The sequence below is a fragment of the Poecilia reticulata genome, linkage group LG12, assembly GCF_000633615.1.
Source record: "Poecilia reticulata strain Guanapo linkage group LG12, Guppy_female_1.0+MT, whole genome shotgun sequence".
In the NCBI taxonomy this organism is placed as follows: Eukaryota; Metazoa; Chordata; class Actinopteri; order Cyprinodontiformes; family Poeciliidae; genus Poecilia; species Poecilia reticulata.
In genome coordinates this window covers 481,649-505,207 of record NC_024342.1, presented here as the reverse complement: position 1 = coordinate 505,207, position 23,559 = coordinate 481,649, and the positions used below count along the sequence as shown (strand labels likewise).

General features: G+C 38.6%; 1 protein-coding gene across 1 annotated transcript in view; it reads left to right on the top strand.

Annotated features, from left to right (window-relative positions):
* The window catches only part of tln1 (talin 1), an 84,353-nt gene extending 63,435 nt beyond the window's left edge, over positions 1 to 20,918 (top strand). The window contains exons 31-49 of the mRNA XM_017307714.1: positions 164 to 265; positions 924 to 1,094; positions 1,726 to 1,974; positions 2,157 to 2,276; positions 2,366 to 2,512; positions 3,373 to 3,539; positions 5,647 to 5,830; positions 6,727 to 6,852; positions 7,685 to 7,801; positions 7,956 to 8,141; positions 8,718 to 8,825; positions 9,887 to 9,889; positions 12,424 to 12,529; positions 13,187 to 13,311; positions 13,568 to 13,693; positions 13,875 to 13,937; positions 14,025 to 14,207; positions 18,791 to 18,916; positions 19,568 to 20,918. Coding sequence (XP_017163203.1) covers positions 164 to 265; positions 924 to 1,094; positions 1,726 to 1,974; positions 2,157 to 2,276; positions 2,366 to 2,512; positions 3,373 to 3,539; positions 5,647 to 5,830; positions 6,727 to 6,852; positions 7,685 to 7,801; positions 7,956 to 8,141; positions 8,718 to 8,825; positions 9,887 to 9,889; positions 12,424 to 12,529; positions 13,187 to 13,311; positions 13,568 to 13,693; positions 13,875 to 13,937; positions 14,025 to 14,207; positions 18,791 to 18,916; positions 19,568 to 19,702 — 2,544 coding nt within the window. The 3' untranslated portion in view covers positions 19,703 to 20,918. The remainder of the gene's footprint in view (positions 1 to 163; positions 266 to 923; positions 1,095 to 1,725; positions 1,975 to 2,156; positions 2,277 to 2,365; positions 2,513 to 3,372; positions 3,540 to 5,646; positions 5,831 to 6,726; positions 6,853 to 7,684; positions 7,802 to 7,955; positions 8,142 to 8,717; positions 8,826 to 9,886; positions 9,890 to 12,423; positions 12,530 to 13,186; positions 13,312 to 13,567; positions 13,694 to 13,874; positions 13,938 to 14,024; positions 14,208 to 18,790; positions 18,917 to 19,567) is intronic.
* Positions 20,919 to 23,559: the final 2,641 nt, after the last annotated feature.

Here is a 23,559-nt window from a genome sequence, read left to right as displayed (position 1 = left end):
CAACCCTCCTGACCCCACTAAGGGACAAGGGTGTAAAGACAATGGATGGATATAAAGATTATAAAGAAATGACCTTACCGGACAGTTTTTGATCAGCTTCTGCATCTAGAAGTGAATGATAATTGAAGTGACTTTCCCAATGTCCTGCTGCCTTGTACTGTAGACTCTTCATGAACAGATGGCTGCTTCAGTTCATGAGATCAGTAACCTGATTGATCCTGTGGCAGTGGCAGCTCGATCGGAGGCCTCCCAGCTGGGACACAAGGTAAGCACAACTACAAACACATCTGCCCTCACACACACTGTTCAACATGGAGTTTTAGAGAGCCATCTGTGACTTCTCTTACAAAATGACTTGATTTCTCCTAATGTAAATACTAGCGCTGCATTTACTGACGTTTTCTGACCAATGCCCGATTAAGAAGTCTGACCTGCCGATTCAGATTTTGGCCCATACCAATTTTTTTGTCTGAAATGTTAAATATAGCAAGAAAGTCGCTGAGTTGTCAACAGTGGGGTGACTATTGTTAACTGCAAATGTACAGACATGAGCTGGTGGACTGGTCTGTCAGTCAAACCTCTCACTGCAGAGCAGAGGTGGACAGTGGCTGATTTTTAGACTTTACTGAGATAGAAGAGATCGGTGGATAAGATCGGCTTCACAGTAAGTATCAGCCGATCAATGATCTCCCAACATTAAGGAAATCGGCACCAATAAATCTGCTGGCCGATAGATTGGTGCACTTAGCAAAAAGCAATGTTTTAAACACTGCCCCTATATTGTTTTAGAATATTCTTTTTTAAAAATCAGAAATTGGCTTCTCAATTCAGATCAGTACATGCCCAGCCATTGGTGCTCATCAGATGGTGGTGCATTGGAAGGCTGATCATGTGCCTCTTCTTCCTGGAACTATTTCTCCCAGGTTTCTCAGATGGCCAGCTACTTTGAGCCCTTGATCATGGCTGCCATTGGCACAGCATCCAAGATCCTAAGCAGCCAGCAGCAGATGGCTGTCTTAGACCAGACCAAGACCTTGGCAGAGTCAGCGCTGCAGATGCTCTATACCGCCAAGGAGGCTGGAGGAAATCCCAAGGTACTGAACTAAGTACTCTGGATCTTTAACTGTACTTCTCATGTCCTTGTTCACAAAACATGATGTATTGTGTTTAAATGTTGTATCATTCATTCTGAATGATGCAATCAGAATCATGAATTGCATCATGATTCTGATGCCATTCAGAATCATGTAAAAAATGATTGTGACAGCTTATAATTTTGGAGGAGTTTCCTTCTAAGAAGGCCTGACAAAATGTACTGACAACAAATGAGTGCTTTTTGCCATCTTTTTGAACAAATCTTGTTAAATGTTTAAATATTCCAAAATATAAAATGCAACACATCCCTTTGTTGTTTGGAAAACCTCTTTTTGTCATGTGCTAGCATAATAAAATAATTACTATTCAATTAATTGATTATATCCAATCAGTTTTCAGTTTTTCTTTGATAAAGAAAAACCCTTATTAGGAGTTACCTATCTTTTTAGTAGATCATTTGATATATTTAGTGTATTTTAAGAAATACTCTGATCCACACTCAATCCTAATCAGGATAACTTTAATTGAAAGCCTGGGGGAAAAAAAATCATTTTTTGAAAACAAATATTCCATATCTCTGTGATCCTGAGCTGTCAGCCTTACCCACTTGTCTATTTTTCTTTGTTGCAGGCAGCACACATGCAGAATGCTCTGGAGGATTCAGTGCAGATGATGAAAGAAGCAGTAGATGACCTGGGGGCCACGCTGGCTGAGGCAGCCAGTGCAGCAGGTGCTGTGGGTGGCATGGTGGATTCCATCAACGACGCCATCAATAAAATGGAAGACGGGCCTGCAGATGAACCAGATGGCACCTTTGTAGATTACCAGACCACCATGGTGAAGACAGCCAAGGCCATTGCTGTTACTGTACAGGAGATGGTAAGAAATGTTCTCTGACAAAGTTTTAATATTTCTCAGAAATCTAATTAGGTTTTTCTGTTAATGTTTCAGTGCTTTCATGAAACTGTCACATAGAGCTTTCTTCAGACAGCTGTTCAGCTTTCTGAACACCTCATTGCGACTGAATTCACAAACTGTAATATTTTCTCATTTCTCTTCAGGTGACCAAGTCCAACACCAACCCAGATGACCTTGGAGGACTGGCCAACCAGTTGACCAATAATTTTGGAAATCTAGCAAATGAGGCCAAATATGCAGCACTCACTGCAGAGAATGATGAAGTGAATAAATACTTCTGCTTACTAGCATGTTGTTCATTTTTATATGTTTCATGTATTTTATTTCTTTCTTCTACCATTTTATTTTTCAGATTGGTTCTCACATTAAGAAGCAAGTGGGAGAGCTGGGCTTCACCTGCACAGGTCTGGTTACCAAAGCTGGAGCTCTGCAGTGCAGCCCCAATGACACATTTACTAAGAAAGAACTAATTGAAAGCGCCCGCAAAGTCTCAGAGAAGGTCAGAGATTTTTTAACATATTGATGTCTTTTTTTGTTTGTGATTTGTAGTTGTAATTTAAGCATTTTTATTTTCATGTTGCTTACATATTTCCATTTTAATGTAAAGCACTTTGGCTACTGTAGCAGTTTTTGAAATGTGCTTTAGAAATAAAATTGATGTGGGTGTGATGTGGTGGTGCAGGGGTTAAGCACAACCCATGTATGGAGGCCTTAGTCCTTGACGCGGCTGTCGCAGGTTCGATTCCCGGCCTGGCAACCCTTGCCGCATGTCTTTCCCCATCTCTCATTACCAACCTTCCTGTCAATTAACTATCAAATAAAGGCCACTAGAGCCAATAAAACCTTAAAAAAAAGTTGATTTGATTTTTTTTTTTTTTTGAATTACCAGTGCAAAATTACAGCTCTGACAGAACTGACCACAGCGCCGTTTCTCTCTTTTTTATTGCTGCCTTTTCTTCAGAGAGACGAGCTGCTATGGCGCTGTTAAATCAGTCATTTCAAAACTTTCTGCTCTGCCTGTGATTAAATTCATAAATGTTCCTCCATGCTGAGCAGCTCTCTGATAGCAAACGGCATGTCTGCTGTCCACAGCTAAACTATAATGTTGTTTTGGAGTTTGATGTGAGGTCATCAGACCAAACCAACTCAAATTGGTTTGGTTCTGTACTCAGCTTGGTGTGGCTAGTACTACATCAATACATGAGAACTGCTGGGCAGAGCAGCGCCGGATATGCTAATGGAAAATGACTGGTTGGGACTGACTGGGACCGAACTGGTTAGAGGCGGGCTAGTGGAAAAGTGCCTTATGTTTGCTCTGACATAAACTCTCAAATATGTCCCTTTGTTTTTTTGTGCTAGGTCTCTCATGTGTTGGCATCCCTTCAAGCTGGTAACCGTGGCACCCAAGCCTGTATTACAGCTGCAAGTGCTGTTTCTGGAATCATTGCAGATCTCGACACAACCATTATGTTTGCCACTGCTGGTACCCTTAATAGAGAGAATGCTGAAACGTTCGCTGACCACAGGTACCAGGTTCTCATTTAGGACCCTCTCTCTTGGTATATGTCATGAATCCTTTTGCTAGTAGCTCTGATGATGCTTATCATATATTATTTAAAAGTTTTAATTCTCTTAAGAATAAATTGAATATGATAAAAACTATACTAATAACTCACCTAGAACGGCCATGGTTTTTCCTTAAATTGGTTGCAGATATGGCCACAGCACCAGTGAAAGCTGGAAATGGAAGGTTTATCTTGCTGCTGGGCCTGAAAAACATTGCTGCTCCCTGCATGAATAAAAACGTTGTTAAACATCAGATTCCAACCTCTCCCAAACAAACTATAAATATATGTGTATGTCAGTACCTGCAGCTGTATTATACACTATGCACCTTTGTTTAAATACCAGATAAGCTGATGTTAAGTGCATGATTACTTTTCTGTTCTGGTTTTACTCTTTGTTGGTAAAAGTAGTCAGTAATAATTGTCTGTAACTGGAACCACTTTGTAGGAACATAATTCGATAGTTTGACAAAATCTTCATTCTATTTAGGGAATAGAATGAAGATTATATATATATTCATTCTAATTTTATATATATATATATATATAAAATTATATATATTTGAAAATTAAGATATATAATTTGTATTTTTTCTGCTATGCTAAAAACTCTGATGGTCAATACAAATATTTGAGGAAACAGAATAAAACTGTCTACATTTCTTCCTCCCATTCATGGAAATTTTCCTTTGGACTAGATAAATTGCTGTACAAGAACAGACCATTAACTGTTCTGCTTGATCCCAAACCTCAGCAGGTTCTGCTCAGCATAATGTTTATACAATTACAGCATAAACTTCAGTTTTTATATCCAAGTCAAAAGAACTCATTTATTTCTTGTGAGAATGGAAAAAAAATATGTATAAATCATGCAAATAAGATGTTCATCTTCAGAAAATAATTTTCTGATGACAATTATGGGAGTAAATTATTACAAATGGATTGTATTAGCACATTTATTAAGTTTTTTCATAATATATGCTCCACCCACTGGCATAGCTCTGTCAAGTCATATTGGGCGCACATGTAAATTTATTTGAGATTTTAAAACAAATTTTCTGGACAGTTTTTTGTTAACACAAAGTGTGCTTTTTATTTGTTATTCTATTTATTTGTTAAGGGGCAGTATTACAATAAACTTTTTTGAGGTTTGCATTATATCATGAAGTTATTCTCTCATCAAATATTTGACTGGTGTATAGGGATGTGCGATATCCCATAAAATTCATATCTTGATAATCACCCAAGCATTGTGATTAATCACTATTGATCACCACACTAAATTTTGTATGTATGAAACGTAAAAATGCATATTGTCCTAAAAATCTTCAAGAAAATCCTTTGTTGTCTCAAACTGAACATTTTAGTTTTCCAGGTTTTTATATTCATGACAGTTTAAAAGAAGTTATTTTGTTTCAAACATAATTAAGAAATGTTAGCTATAAACTGGTTGTGCTTCAATGAAGAGACAATTTGTCACTGTAGTAAGTAAGTTACATACTGCCTTGGTTTTATCCAAACATTCATTGTACCACTGAGCACACCAGTCTGTCTGACTCTCCTCGCTCATCTTTTCATCTGCGTTTGTGACTCTGACAGCAGTGCTGTCTTGTGCGCTCAGACAAAAACATAAGAAAGAGTCTATGCAGTCAGCAATGCAACTAGGTAACCATCCGAGGGAGAGAGGTTTCTGGGTCCAAATAAGTCACCCGCATTACGTAATATTAAGGCAATAAACTTTTTAGATTAATTGCATACGTTAACGTTGAAGGTCATAGTTCAATCCGAACCAGGTCCAGATTATTGATGTTTTTGCACTTGCCCTTTTAATTTTTTTTAAGTCATGTCTTATATTTTATATTCCTATGATTTTTTTAACAACTGAGGTAGTTACTTGTTTTCTGCTACAAAATGGCACTACGTGCCTGGATAACGCAGATTACTGCCCCTTGAATGAGTATAATAATCATAGCATTGCTTTGTGTTGTTCAACAAGAGAAATCTGTCTAAAATTGGAGGTAGTTATGTTGCCATGGTGATTTAACTCATAACTTCGGTTGTTTTTCAGAGAATGCATTCTGAAGACAGCAAAGGCCCTAGTAGAGGACACGAAGCTGCTGGTGTCTGGTGCGGGAGCCAGTCAGGAGAAACTGGCTCAGGCTGCCCAGTCTTCAGTTTCCACCATAACCAAACTGGCTGATGTGGTCAAACTGGGAGCAGCCAGCCTGGGTTCTGAAGACCCCGAGACTCAAGTAGGCTTTGCAGAGCATTTCAAATATTTTTTGGACAGCTTGTTTTCTAAAGTACTCTCTTTGGAAAAATCTGCTGTTAGGAACAGATGGATTTAAATTTCATTTAGTTTCTTTTCAGAAGAGGGGCATTTTGTATTAATGATCCTTTTTGAACAACACAAATATAAATCCACCAAACTACAGCCAAGGCAGGTTTCCATTGTTTGTTCCCCTGTCAGATAGGACTGTCTGAATAATCTAAATTTACAGCTAAAATTGATAAACAAGGACAGAAAAAATAGAATATATACAACTAGTCGTCAAATTCCATATATGAACTTTTTTATATACTTTAATGCTAAATAATTTTGTCATTTTGCTCATGATTGGAACCCGGTTGTTCATTTGTTATATATATATGTTTTAATTGTTTTATGTATTTGTATATTTGTTTATACTGGTGGTGACGACGTTGGTAGGAGTTTGTTGCGCAATCATCTGGATGCAAAGTTATTTTTACTGACTTTCATTAGTAACTGTCCTAAGAGATGATTAACATCAGCAACAACAAAAAATAAAATAAAGGGAGCCCTTATAGATATTGTGTAGTGATATTTAGAAAGTTGCATCACATCTAAAAGATGTGTTCAGTCAAATCACATTTTTTTAAAGACATTTGAAACCAAAACGTGTGTTGGGACAATACCATGTATAATTCTCAAGCACTTAATCCATGTTCTGTAAAGCTGGTCAATTCTTCATTAAAACAAAGACAATGGAACAAAAAGAATGGAAAAAATATGTATAAATCATGCAAATAAGATGTTCATATTCAGAAAATAACTTTCTGAGAAACTGGGTGTGTGGAGACAAAGGCTGATTATATGCCACTCTCTAATGTGCTTTGTTCTCTTCAGGTGGTCTTGATTAATGCAGTGAAGGATGTGGCCAAAGCTCTGGGTAACCTAATTAGTGCCACTAAGGCAGCTGCAGGTAAACCTCATGATGACCCCAGCATGCTCCAGCTTAAGAGTTCTGCTAAGGTAATATTCAAAGGTCACCACTACATTTGACTATCAATCTGTTTTCTGTAGTAGAACTGTGATCCAGACTATATCTTTCTTGTTAAATGCCACATCTATATTGAGCCAACATTATAATTATGTAGCTTTGCACTAGTGTAACTTTGCATTGAATATTGCATCGGACTGAAGAACAGCCACAGAATAATCATAAAGGTATACGGTAAGCCTAGAAATGGCAGTGTTACTGCACAGGCCATTCAGAAGAAATATGCAGAACACTTGGAATATACCACCAGACCACATATTGCATTCAAGCAGACAAATATCTATTGGTATTGCATGACTGTAATTCACTATAGTGTATCACTCTACAGTCTTTAAGGTAAATTTCATAAACATTTTATACAAAAAGACTTCTGATGTTATTTAAAGATCTTTTAAATTCGGTCTCAAACACCAGATCAGGATTTAATTTCCAGCCTGAGGCTGGTAAGATACAAAAGTATTATGTCTATAGAAATACTTTTATGTGTATCTGAACTGTTTTTATAAATGCTAATTTAACTATGAATGCAGATGCTTTTGCTGTGGTTAATTACTTGCCTGCAGAACAACACACTGTCAATGTCAGAAATGTGTTAGAACATTTACCAAAAGCAAAAGAACTGCTGGGAGCCTCATATTCACAAGTCAAGAATAATGTGTTCTGTTTTAACGTACTTCAGCAGCTGAATCCAGTCTCTGTTGAAGGTGATAAAATGCACTGCAGCAGCCCGCTGTATTGTTTTACATTGAAGAACGTTGAGATCAGCCTGATTTGTGTCAGTTAAACTGGACTTTCCTTCTGCAGGTGATGGTGACCAATGTGACATCTCTGCTGAAGACTGTCAAGGCAGTGGAGGATGAAGCCACCAAGGGAACCAGAGCCTTAGAGGCCACTATTGAACACATCAAGCAGGAGCTGACTGTAAACTCTCTACATATTTGGTTCTGCATGATTGGTGGCCATACATAACCTTGCTTTCAGCTGGGATGGATAAAAATTTCTGTTTGAGTAAAATACATGCACAAATAATTGTTGAGTTATGTAGTCACTATCTAATTATGTTGTTGACACACAGGTGTTCTGTAGTTCTGATCCCCCACCAAAAACGACCACGCCAGAGGAGTTTATTCGTATGACAAAAGGAATCACCGTGGCAACAGCGAAGGCAGTGGCTGCGGGGAACTCATGTCGCCAGGAGGACATCATTGCCACTGCTAACCTCAGCAGACGAGCTATTGCTGACATGCTGCACTCCTGCAAGGTACAACAGATATTTATTTGCATATGTTGGGCTCCCTGTTGCCTTCAAAACTGCCCTCATTCTTCATGACTTGGATTTAACATGGAATAAAAAAACGTCTCCCAAATATTGACCAAGTGGTTGGTCAATATTTGACCAACCACTTTCCTCCTTCAAGATTGGAATAAAATTTATATACCTTGGTTGTAAAAAGTTGTTGTTTCTTGGATTTTTTATTTATTTTTTCCATTCTTGGAACATTATTTGTAAACACAAAAAGATTACAAAACCCATCAGATCAGCAGTTTTTGAAATGCTCAGATCTGTCTATCTGGCATCACAGCTATGCTGCATTTAATGTCACATCTTCTTTCTTTGTCATCATGTTTGTTTTCACACTCTGACCTTTGCACCATGTCTTGACGTCTATACCGTGTGTTGGAGGGATCTGTTAGCTATTGAAGAGGTATAGCCAGGGTTGTTGCTAGCTGTTTGAGTGCCATAAGCACTCAAACAGCAACATTGTGAAGAGCAATTGTGCCCTACTGTGGCTTTCAATAATGGAAATGAAATGCATGTTCCTCTTTTGTTTTTCAGGAAGCTGCCTACCACCCAGAGGTCAGCAAGGACGTCCAGATGCGTGCTTTACGCTATGGTAACGAATGTGCTTCAGGATATTTAGGACTGCTAGAACATGTCCTGGTGGTAAGATGGCATTCTCTTTCTTTTAACTGTTAAGTTAAAGTTTTGAGATTGGTTTGAGCACAAGGGCTGGTGGGGCCATCCATCACCAGCAGAATAGAGCCACCAAAGTGTCCAGCTACTCTATTTTTTAGGTTATGTTTTCTTTTTACATACCATTTGCTGCCACTCAATGTGTACATCAGCTGAAATTTCTCAGTGAGTTATCTCCCACTATCAGCAATATGTAACTTGAGTGTAATATGTTTTTTACATTGTTAAAAGTATCACCATGTCGTGACAGTGTAGTACAAAACAGATAATCTATGAAAAAACTGAGCTCTTCTGACTTCTCCCAATGTTCCCAGTGCTAACTACAGAAATGGACAGGTCAGTCAGAAACAACCAATCACACCATCCCCTTTGCTGTCTGCTAAGTACAGCTACTTTCACTGCAATAGAGCTTGCAGGTATTCTCAAACTAGTGATGACAGATAAACAGATGACAGATGACAGAACAGTGAGTTGTTGTAGTACAATAAGCAGCCCATAAACACAAGACCTTCCTCCTTGCTCTGATTGGTTGTTTTTGACCTAGAGCGGTGCATTTCTGTGAGGAGGTGGAGGGGCTTGATTTTTTTATTTATTTATTTTTTTCACTGATTATTTGTTTCATATTACACAGTCACAATGTGGTGACAGTTTTAACAAATATGTAAAAAACATATTTTTATAAAAATTACATACTGCACATTAAAGTTTTTTAATAATAATTTAAATGACCTCATGTTCCTTTTTGGCAGTCACACAAGTTTCTCAAACGGAGAAATATATATATATAGTAAGTTCCAGAAACATTTTTGCTTCATTCAGATGCAGCTTTGCATATCTTCAAAACCTTCTCCTGGGAACTCTTCAGCTTTGTGTCATCTGACCCTCAATTGTACCCCAGAGCACAATTCTCACAGAATGTCTGATTTGACATTTTCTTTCTTTTTCTTTTTCTTTTTTTTTTTTTTTTTTTCCCCCAATGGTTTGTTTGTCTATGTTTCTTAAAACTGGTACCTCACTGATGTTGGGGCTAGCCGGTGAGTAGTGAGTACACAGCATGACTGAAGTGCACATGTGTGGGGCTGTGTTGTTTGAAAAGTAGTCTGACCATTTGGTGTCACCCCCACCCACAATAATGCATCAGTATTCTGAATTGCAGGTGTGTAGGCCTTTGTGTGTACTGCTGACTGTAGGTGTGTCTTTCTGTAGTGATTTGATGGTTAGAAAATAATAACATTCAATCTCTTAATAATGATTGTGCATGTCAGTGTCATTAGCTGGTTGGTTTTGCTAATGTTTTACCATAAAGAATGAAGAATAAAACTTATAAATCCCTAAATATCATACTATCCTTAATAAATCTTACAGATATTAAATTTTGTCTGAACCCAAGTATTTCATATTCAGAAAGAATCATTTCCTCATGATGATCCACCAGGTGTGTCCTGACTACACACGCATTGTATTAACATCAGATTGTTGTTGGGGAGTATTTGTTTGCCGTCGGCATTAGCTTGGCTCACTGCATACATTCCTAAGGTATAATGTCAATCTTCTTTTGACATCACATCTGAATAAAGTTGAGCTGAATATGGCCTGAGCTCTGTTAATTCCCTGCACCTGTTGCACACTGCTCCAACCTGGATATTTCCCTTCTAGGACAGTGTAAGGACACCAGCTGAGCCCCAGCTATATCAGAGCACCAACGTATCCCAGTGGTCTGCTGTTCTTGTCACTCAGTCATCTGATGGCTGTAGATATTTATGTTTAGGGTTTGCTGTCATGTTATAACAATGCATTCTAAATGTGAGCTGAGCAAGATGGCTGCAATACAAGTTAATAAGTTAGTCAATTTTAGATCCAGATTCTTTCTCTGTTTCCTTTTGGCATTCCCATGCTTTCTTGAAATAAAAAGTACTGATTTTATATTATTTAGAGTGCATAAATCTTTTTTACTCCATTCATGTGAAGTTTCTGTATTTTGCCCAACACCCGTTACTTGGTGACTGAAAGGCCTGTTCTGTCTGAACAGCTGCTGCCTCAAAGTATGAAATCAGTTAAATCTTTTGGTTCAAACTTTAGCTGGTTGTATTCCATTTAGTGTGATCACGGATTTGAATTCACTTTGGTGTTACTTGAGATGTTACACTAAGTCAAACAGTTTCATACATCATCTGCTCTCCACATGACATCGTCAATCCGTCCTAAACCATACCCAATCACCTGTAAAACAATAACATGCTCTCAGACATAATCTCACCTACATTTCAAAAACTAAAATATAGCAGAGAAGAAAAGAAGTGTCTTCCATCTACATAGCTTATTGTTTAAGTTCTGCTCTGCCAGATAAAACATAAAGCACAAGATCATTCAAGCGCTATGCACAGCGCCACCAGGTGGCAAGTTTAGCACATATTTCAAAAGGATCATTTGCATAACTTTTAAAGTTAAATTTTTCAGACTCCTGACTTTCAGATTAATGGTTTGAACTGCACTGTAAGATGGGAATGATAATGAACAAGCAGTTTTCACTACATAAAATACTATCTGTATATTTTGACATACATTTTTTAACATCAAAATTTTAATTTGTTCTTTTGAAGGTCTGTTTCTTGTTCCCCTGTGAAGCCCTCACATTACTCAGTGTGTTTCAGGCTTAGTGTTTTTGTAAAGGACTTCATTTAAAAACACATAGGTGGTTGTGTATTTATAACTTATGTTTCTCCAAGCAAAGGTTTTTTTCTATTTTTATTTCCAAGTGACTGTCAGGACCTGATAAGTGAGGCGCTCTGACCAAACCTAATAGTCAAAGCGCCGGTTAGTAGTGTGCATTTATTATGTCATTTATCGTGATAAATTTCTTATCATAAGATTTTCATTTATCATTGTGATAAATTCCAGATATTTAAAGACCCCTAAAACTGTTGGCATTGTCGATTGTTGGAATAAATGCTTCTTATTATCACTTTTATTTTTATCACAATAGTACCACAAAACTTTGCGATAAAACTTGAACTCTGTCTTGCCCACCCCTAGGGCCAGTGATGCTGGTTGTATAGCAGCCTGGCCTCTGTCGGTGTGTCCCAGGGCAGGTGTGGCTACAGTGTAGCTCACCACCATCAGTGTGTGAATGTGTGTATGAGTTGGTGAATGACTGACTGCAGTACTTTATCAGACTTTGGACTCTGATAAATTGCTGTCATTTATGCAACCAGGATTCTAGTTAATGTAAAGGAGTTTGAGGTTTTCCTCCTATTAACATGTCAGTTTATCTATCACAAGTATCCAGAGCTATGGCATCATCATCTGGGGTCTGCCTGTTTAATTGACTAAGATGCTGCTTCATAACAATCTTCAAGACAGAGTCGGGTTCTGAATGTTTCAGTCCATCGTAGCTGTTTTTTAACCTGGTGCTGCTATGGTGCTGTCCAAACATTTACTTGATCAAATATTGGATATTCATTTATTAACATATTCTTACATGTGAATAACCTTTTTCATCATTTTTGTGTGTAGAAAAGAATAAAAAGTCAGCCTTGGATGCAAGTTTTATGCAGTTTTTCACCCACAGATCATCCAGAAACCCACACATGATCTGAAGCAGCAGCTTGCCAACTTCTCCAAGCGTGTTGCTGGCAGCGTCACTGAGCTCATCCAGGCTGCTGAGGCAATGAAAGGTATGTGCAGCTCAGACCTGTAACGGCAGACTGCTAACACACAGATCTGTTCTCGTTTCGAAATGCATTTTAACATTGAATGACGCTGATGTTGCGAGAGTCACTCACTGTGAAATAATTTTCAGCTTTAGGTTGATGAGAATAAAATACTAATAGTAAATGAATGCAGGGAAATTTCCTTTGGACAGTTGAATAAAAATAAATGATACTTTAAATTATTTAAAACACTGTCACCAACACTATCTGCATAAAGCAGGGCAATGTTAAGCTCTTCTGTTTGTGTTGCTCAGCATACTGCTGCTGCCTTCTCTAAAACTGCTTTCTATACCTTGTTTGAGGTAAAAAAAAAAAAACAAAAAAAAACAAAGAAAAAATCTGAAATTCTGCTCCACCATGAAAACAACTGCTCACTTTTCTGTTAAACATACCCTGAAGCTCATCAGGGAAAAGCCCTGTTGGACTTTATCAATTCTCTTTATCTTGAGGAGTTTCTAGTAAGGGATAGCTTGTCTCATTTCCAGAGAGGATATTGTTCATGTCTGAAGGAATATTTAACATGAGCTCAGCTTTCTTATGAAGCATGAGTATCTTTGGAAAGAGTGAAGACTGACATTGTGTTTGGTCAGACTGAGACAGTGTTATTTTTGTGTGCTATAGGCACGGAGTGGGTGGACCCCGAGGATCCTACTGTCATCGCAGAGAACGAGCTGCTGGGAGCCGCAGCCGCTATTGAAGCAGCTGCCAAGAAACTGGAGCAGCTGAGGCCAAGGACCAAACCCAAGGTTACCAGGCCTTTTACAGGCCACAGGCATTCACACCTAATTTGTTAACCTCACCTCAGGCATGCATTACAGATCTTATGTGCTGTGAGCTCTGCTGCCTTTTCATACTTTCCATTTCAAATTTATTTAGAACTCTATTATCTTGAGCAAATGGGTATATTAATAGTTTGGAACTTCAGTAAAGACATGGCCTTAAGTTGTTCACTGGTCTGAGCCAATATGTTTCTCCTATGTTGGTTTTCCTTCTAATTAACAGGAGGCAGATGAGAGCTTGAACTTTGAAGAGCAAATTCTGGAAGCAGCCAAGTCGATTGCAGCTGCCACAAGTGCTCTGGTCAAAGCAGCTTCAGCAGCTCAGAGGGAGCTTGTTGCTCAGGGGAAGGTATGTCAGCACCAACACTTACAAATATAACTAGTCAACATCACTCTGCTTTCCCTAAAAAAACAGATCAACCAAATTCCTTCTCTTCTTGTCCACTTTAAAGCTGTAAAATCTGCTGATGTTTGAACTGCTTAGAGCACTAATAAATCCAGTATAACTCCAATCTGTCTGATATTTTCAGGTGGGAGCAATTCCAGCAAATGCGGTGGATGATGGGCAGTGGTCTCAGGGCCTGATTTCAGCTGTAAGTCAGCCATCTTGAACTTAAATTCAGATGGTGTAAGACATTCTCTGTAAACTGTTTTGCCTTTGGTTCCACTCGATCATTTAGGCCCGGATGGTTGCTGCAGCAACCAACAACCTGTGTGAAGCAGCCAACTCTGCGGTCCAGGGACATGCCAGTGAGGAGAAGCTCATTTCTTCAGCTAAGCAGGTGGCCGCCTCTACCGCTCAGCTCCTGGTGGCCTGCAAGGTCAAGGCTGACCAGGACTCACAGACCATGAAGAGGCTCCAGGTTAGCATCACCTGTTAATGTTTATGTATTAAAATACACATTCTGCTGCCATTCAATGTGTACATCAACTGGCTTTGCCAAACTACAACGTGTTTATGTGAGAATGGCTACCAGCCAAACTCGCATAAACACAACCCAGGATAGGGTTCTTGTAACTAAATAATTAAAGTTGGGTAAGAAGGAAAAAGGCAGATGGAGCCATGGATTATTTATGGACCCGCTTGACTTCCAAACTTCCCCTCCTATGACAGACCTGAATATTTACTGTGGCTCCACGTCAAGATAGATCTGATGGCCACATTGTTTTACAAGAACAACTACAATCACTACATGATTGTAGTCAATAACTGTAACTTGAGATGCCACTTTGCAATAACTGCTTACTGACTCCAGCGATACTCATAATGGCACAGATCACCTTGAAATATTGAATGACAATTTGGTCAAAATTCCAAATTGAGACTGAATGAGACCATCTTTTAAGGAAGAGTTGTTGCAGATCTTCTGAAGAGCTTTCAGAATGAGTCCATCTGTTAAACAGTCACTACAACAAACCCCGATCTCATTACCTTACCTATGGTCTGTTTAGTAAATACTTTACTATGTCACTAGTATTGATCCAGATTTAAAGAGTTTGTTTTTTAATCTGTAACTAAGTTTGACAGAGCTTCTCTAGACTCATCAGGTAAGCAGCTAGCAGAGCAACCAGTAGCTGAACAAATGGAACTCTGTGTAAAACAACTCCTTTAAAAGCCCTGACTCAGTGGTGGAAACACTGTAGCTCAGCAGGGTTGTTCTGACCTTTAGCTGTAACCAATGCAGTCACTTGTAAGTCACAGCAGAAAGCACAGGTATCTCTTCCCCCCTCATCCATCCAAAAATACTATCTTTAAGGCAGTGTGTACCGTGGCCATGAGCTCTAGGGCTTGCCCAGACCAGCTCATATTCTCTGATCCAATCAGCGGAGGCTTATCTCCTCCTCGTCTGAGCCTGCAGCTGCCACCATGGTAATTCCCATACATTTACGTCTACAGAAGCACTGGAAACTATCCACCTAGTCCTTCCATGGCACTTGGAACTGGAAACGTTAGTCCTGATCTATGATTACACTTGGTAAGAAACATCAAGAGCATTTGCTCTTGATGTTTCTTACCATGCTGCTTCTTAAGGTTGTAACTGCACAGTCTTTTGAAATTGAATGTGGGGCAGCCACTTGATCCTGAAGACATAAACTGAAGACACTCAGTTTTATGTCTTCCGTTTATGGAAGACATAAAACTGAGTGTCAATAATACTCATAATACAATTGAATTGTAATTTGAATGTGTCTTATTATTGTTGTCATAAGCAGGGGTGAAAGTAAGGGGGGTATGGCAGGGTACTGCGTACCCCTAAAAGATTTAGCGGGGGTATGCAGTACCTGCAAGAGAGAGGAGAGCGGCTGTCTGCTGTAAAACATGAATGGGTTCACTGTGCAGCCGTGAGTTCACCCACTAATCAGCCGTGACTGATTAGTTTTTCAAGAACGATCTAAAACACGACTTAATCAGTTAATGAATAGCTTTTTTCTCATTTCATATTGTTTCTGAACTGTTCGTGCTTTACTAGAGCAGGGCTGCAACACGTCGATCGCGGAAGGTTTTGAGTGGATCTCGGCATTAGGTGACAAACTGAACGCAGCCAGGAGGCTGAGACCAGCACGTCCTCCTCTGGCTCGCTTAAAATGTTCGTAACTTTATTAAAGAACAACAACAAAACATGTTCAAATTAATGACCCAATAACAATAATAATCTCAGTAATTATTGTTTCAACAAGGTGTTGTGCAATTCTGTGCGTTTCGGTTCTATTACCAAAATAACCAGCAGAGCAGGAGTTTAAAATTAACTAATCAACCACCGCTGTGTTCAGGGAGGCTTATTAATGATCGCAAAATAAATATCAAGCCTGCAAACCTAATATCGTAATGGACTGAATGTTATGTTTTTAACATAATCTCTGGTCGGCTTGTGGAGCGCAGGAGGTTGCCATGGCAACGGGTGTGCTTAAATGACAGAGACGGAGAGTAAAACGGTGCGAGTGGTTTTGAGTTGATCACCTGTTTGGGTTGTTTTACCTTTTTTTACCTTTATCTTGGTGCATCACAGCCGCTGTAGTTTCTGAACGTTCAATAAACGACAAACTTGGACTAATTACCTCATTCTTTGTGAGTATACGACACAACAAACATCAAACACGGTAAACATTAGGTATTTAACAAACAAATGGCTTCTACTGCGATAATTATGTGAAATTAAATTAATTGTATAATATTAAAAAAATAGTTTGGTGCTGTTGGGATCAGAGTCTGAGAGGCTTGTCCTTTATTAAACAATTTTGATTTTTGCCTCTTATTTAGTGGAACTATTGATGTTGATGAGATTTTCTTCAAAATGACAACCTTTTTCAACCTTTATAGCTCCACTGTTGAAAATGAGAAGCTAACATTCACAAATGACATTGAAATAAAATCCAGTCCAACATCTGGTTTGAGGTGATTCCTCTGGAACCTGTTGGAGGAAAAATATCCCAACTTCAGAAGATGWGCTTTWAACCTAACAGCTCTGTGGTTCCTCCTGTCAGTATGAGAGTCGGGGTGAGGAGGTGAAGTGGAAGCTGCAGGATCTTCAGAACAAACAGGTCATGATGCTGGGCTACCGATTATCCCTCTGTCTGGACACAGGAACAATAGAACCATTTTAAAAGCTAAAATGATTGGTTATATGCCAGACATGGAAAACTAGGATGCATCCATGCCATGATGTTCAGAATTTAGTCATTACTCCAAAGCACACAAAGAAGTTATATATAATATTTTTAATTTATATATATATATATATATATATATATATTGAAAAACTCCCCAAACTAGTGAAAATTGTCCCCCATGTGAAGGGGTGTGGCCAAGCAGCTCTAGGCGCCTCCTAACCTGAGATGGGCTAAATGGCAGATTGTAGAGACCTGAAATGTGTTGTGAAAACCCTCTATATCAAGAAAAGGTCTCTTGGTCTCTTGGAGGTGTGGCCTGAAATGTACAGGAAGGTGGGCGTTTTGGGTCAAAGGGCCACTTTTGCTTTCACACACCTCGAACTTTAGTCGGCGATTTTGTCCTGGAGATTTTGATTTATTAGTTTTATGTTTGGTCAGTATACAGTCAGTATGCTTTCTGCTGTGACTTACAGTGACTGCATTGGTTATCAAATTCTTTTGTTTTGAAGCATGTCTAGTGTGGCCAGGTCACACACATGGCCCCTTCTCCACACATTTGAAAACCTATAACTTTCACATGCAAAGGCCAAGTTGGATGTGTATCTAACATGAGTGATCAATGTTGGATGCATGAACATACTATATGGTCATATCCTGGCATCATCAAAGCCAAAACCCTGTATGAACAAGAAGTAAATTTTTTAACTGAGGTCAATTTCCAACCCCTTTCACATAGTCCACTTGACATTTTGTCTGAAGACTGATAAGCTGGTTTTACTTGCTTTCAAATACATAAACTTATTTCTGTAGACTGAGGCAGTGTAGCATTGTCATACGTTTGGCTCTAAATTCCACATATTTCAGCCGATTTGCACCCAATTTCATATAATCCATCTTAATCCACCAGGAATCAAGTCAAATATTTGTTGAGTGTGGCCATATAAAGAAATTATTTAAATTAATGTTAAAATATTGTTTTTAAACAAAATGTTCTTGTTTCCAGTGTGATGATGGTCACGGTGAGGAACAGGGTATGTTTTATGTCGGTCAGTGTAGCAGCAACATTCCAACCAGACAAACCAGTGAAGAAAGCATTGAGACCTCACCCAGCTGACTGACTGCTTTCAGCTCTCAGAACCACAAAAGGGAAGGCTGCGATGTTTGAAGTGCCCAATGAGGGAAATGTTTAGCTATCAGTGTTGCTCTGTTTGCTTTTTAAAGTTGGCCTCCAGCTCTAAGCAGACAACTGCACACAACTGGAGCTCTTCTTCCAAGAGTTATAGTCCAGTCTGCATGAAGCCACTCTCCCAAAGTTCAATGATTCATCTATGAGTAATTGTAATAACAATGCAGCTGCATTTGTTGTTGTCCACCATTCCCAGACAGTTCCACCAAAAAAGTGTTTCAGTCAGATTTTAAAAAATCTTGATTCAAATTAAAAAGTCCCCTACGCCTCCACCCCTGTGGTGGCGTAGGGTTAGGCCACCACAGCATTGCCAATCCTTGGCAATGCGGTCACAGGTTAGAGTCCCAGCTGGATGACGTTTACCTTTCCCCTCTCTCTGTGTTACGACCCCAGGTCTAGAGGATCGGGGTGGCAATATAAAAATGAGTTCAGAGAAAAAAAGTGGAGCATAAAATGCCTATTACAAAAAAAGGTTTCACCTACGAGAGTACACTTTAACACTAGACATCACTCAAAACAACCTAAAAGAAAATGGTCAGGGGCCGTAAAACTCTAATTGCCCACTTTCTGTCTGACCACACTCAAAGGCCGCTAGAACCGATAAAACCTTTAAAATAAAGAATTAAAGAGTCCTAAATTGTTTTTCTGCAGGCTGCTGGAAATGCTGTGAAGAGGGCATCAGACAACCTGGTGAAAGCAGCACAGAAAGCAGCGTTTGATGCTCAGGATGACCAGGCTGTGGTGGTCAAGAGTAAGATGGTTGGAGGCATTGCTCAGGTAAGTCATGTCAACACAGACCAAACACATTTACATGTAGCTACAAACTGGGACCAGATGAAGATCTAAAGCATTATATGCATGTTTGTAGAGATTGTTCGGAAATCTCATGAATAACTTGCATATCATTCTGCTCTTCTTGTCTGCCTTTCGTTCACATTATAAAAATAAACCTTTTTATTGCCACATTAATTTACTGAATATGACTTGATTTAAAGTATTTGCACATTTTTACAGTATCTGAAAATGGAGCTAAATGAGAATGTTTTAACCTTGTGTCACTGCATGAGTATTGATCCACAGTGATGTTCTTGGGTAACTGGGTTGATAACTCCCGGCTAACAGAAGTAAGCCTCCATTTCAAGTCATTTTACAGCCCAGGGAAACAGAAAGTCAGGTGTTACTGGCTCGAAGTTCTCAGAAACTCATCACCTTGAAGAAGTAAAATGATAACTTAAAAATTTTAAGTGACATTTACATTGTTGGGAAAGTTTGGGATCTCAGTAATTGTTTATTTATTACTATATTAGCTTTCAAAAACAAACATTTAAGCCTAAGCTCAAAGTTATCCTTAGAAGAGAATAAATGTTCACCAATTTCATTTTCTGATTGATCTGTGAGTTTGAAGCTGCTCTCTGGTGGATCTTTCAGATTATCGCCGCTCAGGAGGAGATGCTTCGGAAAGAAAGGGAACTGGAGGAGGCAAGGAATAAGCTGGCCATGATCCGAAAGCAGCAGTACAAGTTCCTCCCCTCAGAGCTGAGAGAGGATGGCCAGGACCAATGAGAGTGTGGGGGGGTGGTGCCAACAAACCGCAAATCAGCAACGCAAGTCATTGTGAAACGCTCAGGACCTAATGCTTCAGATCAGATCAGTTCTAACAGCAAGTCAAACTCCATGTCTACAGTAACATATCAGAATGCTTTAACAGTAGAGCAAATATGCTATATAGTATTTTATGACAGTAATGATAAATGTTTGCCTATACTGAGACATATGCCTTCACGTGATAATTAAGTTATGTATGCTTCTAATGATATATGTTTATATTCCTTAGAAAGTGAGACTTTTTTACGCTTCTGTGTTCTTGATGTGAGGCTTTAGAAAGCCGTACCAGTTCATTCCTCTGCCCTTCTCTCTTGGACTCTGTTACATCGCATTGCTATGAAAATTGATTATTATGGCAGGTTTATCCTTCAGTGACAATCTATGCAAAGTTTTTGTTTTGTTTTTAGATATATATATATATATAAAATGTATGCATTTTCTTGGGTCTGAACACACTTCCAAAGAGTCTTGATATGTAGGTGGTAGTTAGTAATAGACGTTTCTGCCATTTTGTATTTTCCTTTTACTGTACAAAAACTATAAGAAAAATAAAATGTTTGAATTTTATAGTTTAGAACAAGACTATTTTAAACAGATTAGTTAAAAATCAGTATTTTTAAAAGAATAAAATGTGTTCAACAGATGTGATCTTTGAGTTGGTATTTAGACCAGGATCTGATTGGAGGACTTGTTTGTGTAGTGAGTATGAAGCCATATATTTAATGTCCACAACTTTTACATTAGTCTGATGTGTACTAGACTGATGTTTATTGATCCATTCCACTGAAATGTGTGCCAAACATGTCTGCCAGAGGTGTGACACACATCTGGACTAATACTCTCATGTTCAGCTGTTTTAGAAACATACATCATTGTTAAGAAGAGTAACATTTGTGCTTAAAAGATGTCCTCTCTTTCAAGTTAAGTATTAATGTCTGATGCCATTTGTTCCTAAAGTGCAATAATTTCATCACTCAATAAAAGTAGAAGTAGCTTTATTTCCTTTGGAGTGTTTAAAACTAAGCATCCAGTGTGCCATGCATAGGTTTCAGTCATTCATCAAACTTTTTTATAGACCATGATTTGATTTGACTTATTGTTGGAATGCAGGTGATGAGTATTTCTACCCAATGGGCACTGTCATACACAATAAAGCCTATTTTCACTGAAATTATTCACATCTGTTTCTTTACTTTATTCCTCTCATTTAAGACACAAGTTATCTACTGACTTCTGCTAGGAAAACCTTTGTTTGGGAAAATTGTCAACGGAAATCCTGATATCTTTTTGTTGTAAAAAGAATAATATAGTGGGCCACACTCTGTCTCTAACAGACCCGTTTCTTTTATTCAGTATTCCATGGCACTTGGTATCTGTTTTTACCTCACTATTATATGACTCTTTGATGTTGGGATCATCTCTAATCACAGGCCACCGTAGTTCATGCTACTCTCCTATTGAACTCTATTGGCTTTGAAGAACTCAGTTCTAGTAACTTCAGTGGATGTGCATCATCACAATACTGTGGTCGGGTATGATGTTTGCCTCTTGTTTTTGATTCTAAATTGCTGTTTGCCATCCTATTATTGTATCTGCTTTTCACCCACTCAGTTGATAAAGTCATTCTTTTCTATTCTCATATTTCGGCAAGGTTGAGGTCGGGAGAAGGCCATGTAGCTTAATGTTTGGTTTTGGATGGAATAGATTGAAAAAGGCAATGTTTTTGTTTGGGTTTATTGTCTCATTCAAAAACCAAGGGTCCAGAATTCGACCGCCTACCTGCTGATCTGAAGGGAAGCTGTATAATTTGGAAAAAACAAAAGTTGTCATAAACGAAAGAAGAAAGTGAACAGCTGTTGTTGGAGCTGTGACTGCCACTAACACTCTAACAACTTAGAAGATGGCTAAATAAAGCATCTGTTGCTACAATTGAAGAAGAAAGTTGATGCTTCTTATTAGTTGATGCAGCAGTGTTTTTGAACTCAAAGTTCAAACTATGAGTTTCAGATGTGAAATTCCCTGATCCTTGGAAGCGCCAAGGTGTCAGCTACAGATCCTTCAAGACCTGGAAGAGAGTGGGCTAGAGGAATTCAGCACATTTCACAGGGTATGGACAGAGATCGGTAGAATATGGGGGCCTAACATCACGTAAACACACTCACACAAAACACATCATCCAAGGATCGCATTAATTAGAGGAGCAGCAAAGGACGGTGTGGAGTTTTTCAGGATGTAAGTTGTGTCTCAAGCTGAATGATGACGCATCAGACCTGTTTCATTCACACACACGGTGGGCAGCGCTGGCTGTCTAAATATGGACAATGACTGGTGCTGAACTATGTGGTTGGAGTGGCTGTAGCTGTTGGAGAGGTGCAGGTGGGGGGTGTCCATCTGAGAGCTGTTCCAGAGTCTCGGTAGTCTACATCCTCACAGCGTGTCCTGTCCTCCTGTCTGTCTACATCCGGATAACCAAGTCCTCTTCTCTGCTCTGCTGAGAGCCAGGCAACAAACACAACCATGGAGGCCATCAAGAAGAAAATGCAAATGCTGAAGCTGGATAAGGAGAACGCGATAGACCGGGCAGAGCAAGCAGAGGTTGACAAGAAGGGAGCCGAGGACAAATGCAAACAGGTGGGGCCAAAAAGAACCTTAGTTTCACACCAAAAACAGCAGCATCTCCTAGACAGTCCATTGTGGACTGTGCTAAACATATTAGCATAAAAATATTAGTGAAGAAATGTTGCAGGAAAATATTTATTCTATTAATGTACAAACAAAACTCGTGAAAGCAAAGGACAGAAAGCTGTGTGTAACAGGTTTCAGATTTTAAAAGACTGTAGCTAAAAACAACAAAGATCATTTTAGACTCTTGAAATCCAACAGTAAAGCGTTGAAGCAGCCAACACTTTGATGTTTTCCTTAATAATGTACCAGAAGATGTTGGAAGCACCAAAATTCAATTTCTCTCATTAACAAGCAGTTTGTCAGAGACTCAACAATCCTCAAAACTTGGGGATTTTTATTTATTTATTTTTCTCCTACTTAATGAACAAAAACCTTCAAATGGTGCAAGAGAACTAGATTCAGATTCCGGTCGTAACTTTTTTATGCATTTATTAAAACATAAAATAAATGCATTAAAACTAGTGATCAGAGCCCTCATCACTAGTTTTGATCAACATCTTTGAGAGAATATTTTACTGACTGGAGACAAACAAGCTGCACACCTCATCCTGTTTCTTCAATCTTAGAGTTAATGTATAAAGTTATCTCTGCAGCAAAGATGACAAATTTAAATCAACAGTAAACAGACAAATCATTATGCTAAAAAAAGAGTTTGGTGTCAACAATTTCTATCTTCTAAATTCCAATATTACAAAGTGGGGGGGGGGACCCCACAAAATAATTATTTTTAATTTTGTTTATATGAGATTTAGATTCTACATACCCATTCAATAAATTAGAACAGCATTAAAAGAGTCAATGTATTGACTTTATATAGATAAGTTGTTACATATGGATGTTTGAAAGGCTTTATGTTAATTATGAGGATTTTCTAACTAATGAAATTATGAAAGTTAAATAATATTTATAATATTTCACCAGATCAATAAAAAACTATTTTTAAAAACACAAATGTAGATTTAATAAAAAAGTATGTGTAATACTGATAACTAAGTATTAAACAAAGATTCCAAAATAAATATTTGTGTTAACTTCTACAGACTGAAATAAGAGAACTGCTCTGTTGTGTAGTTGTGGTGTGTTTGTGCTGCCTCTTGACGTGACCGCTCTATGGATGAAGCTGATTTCAG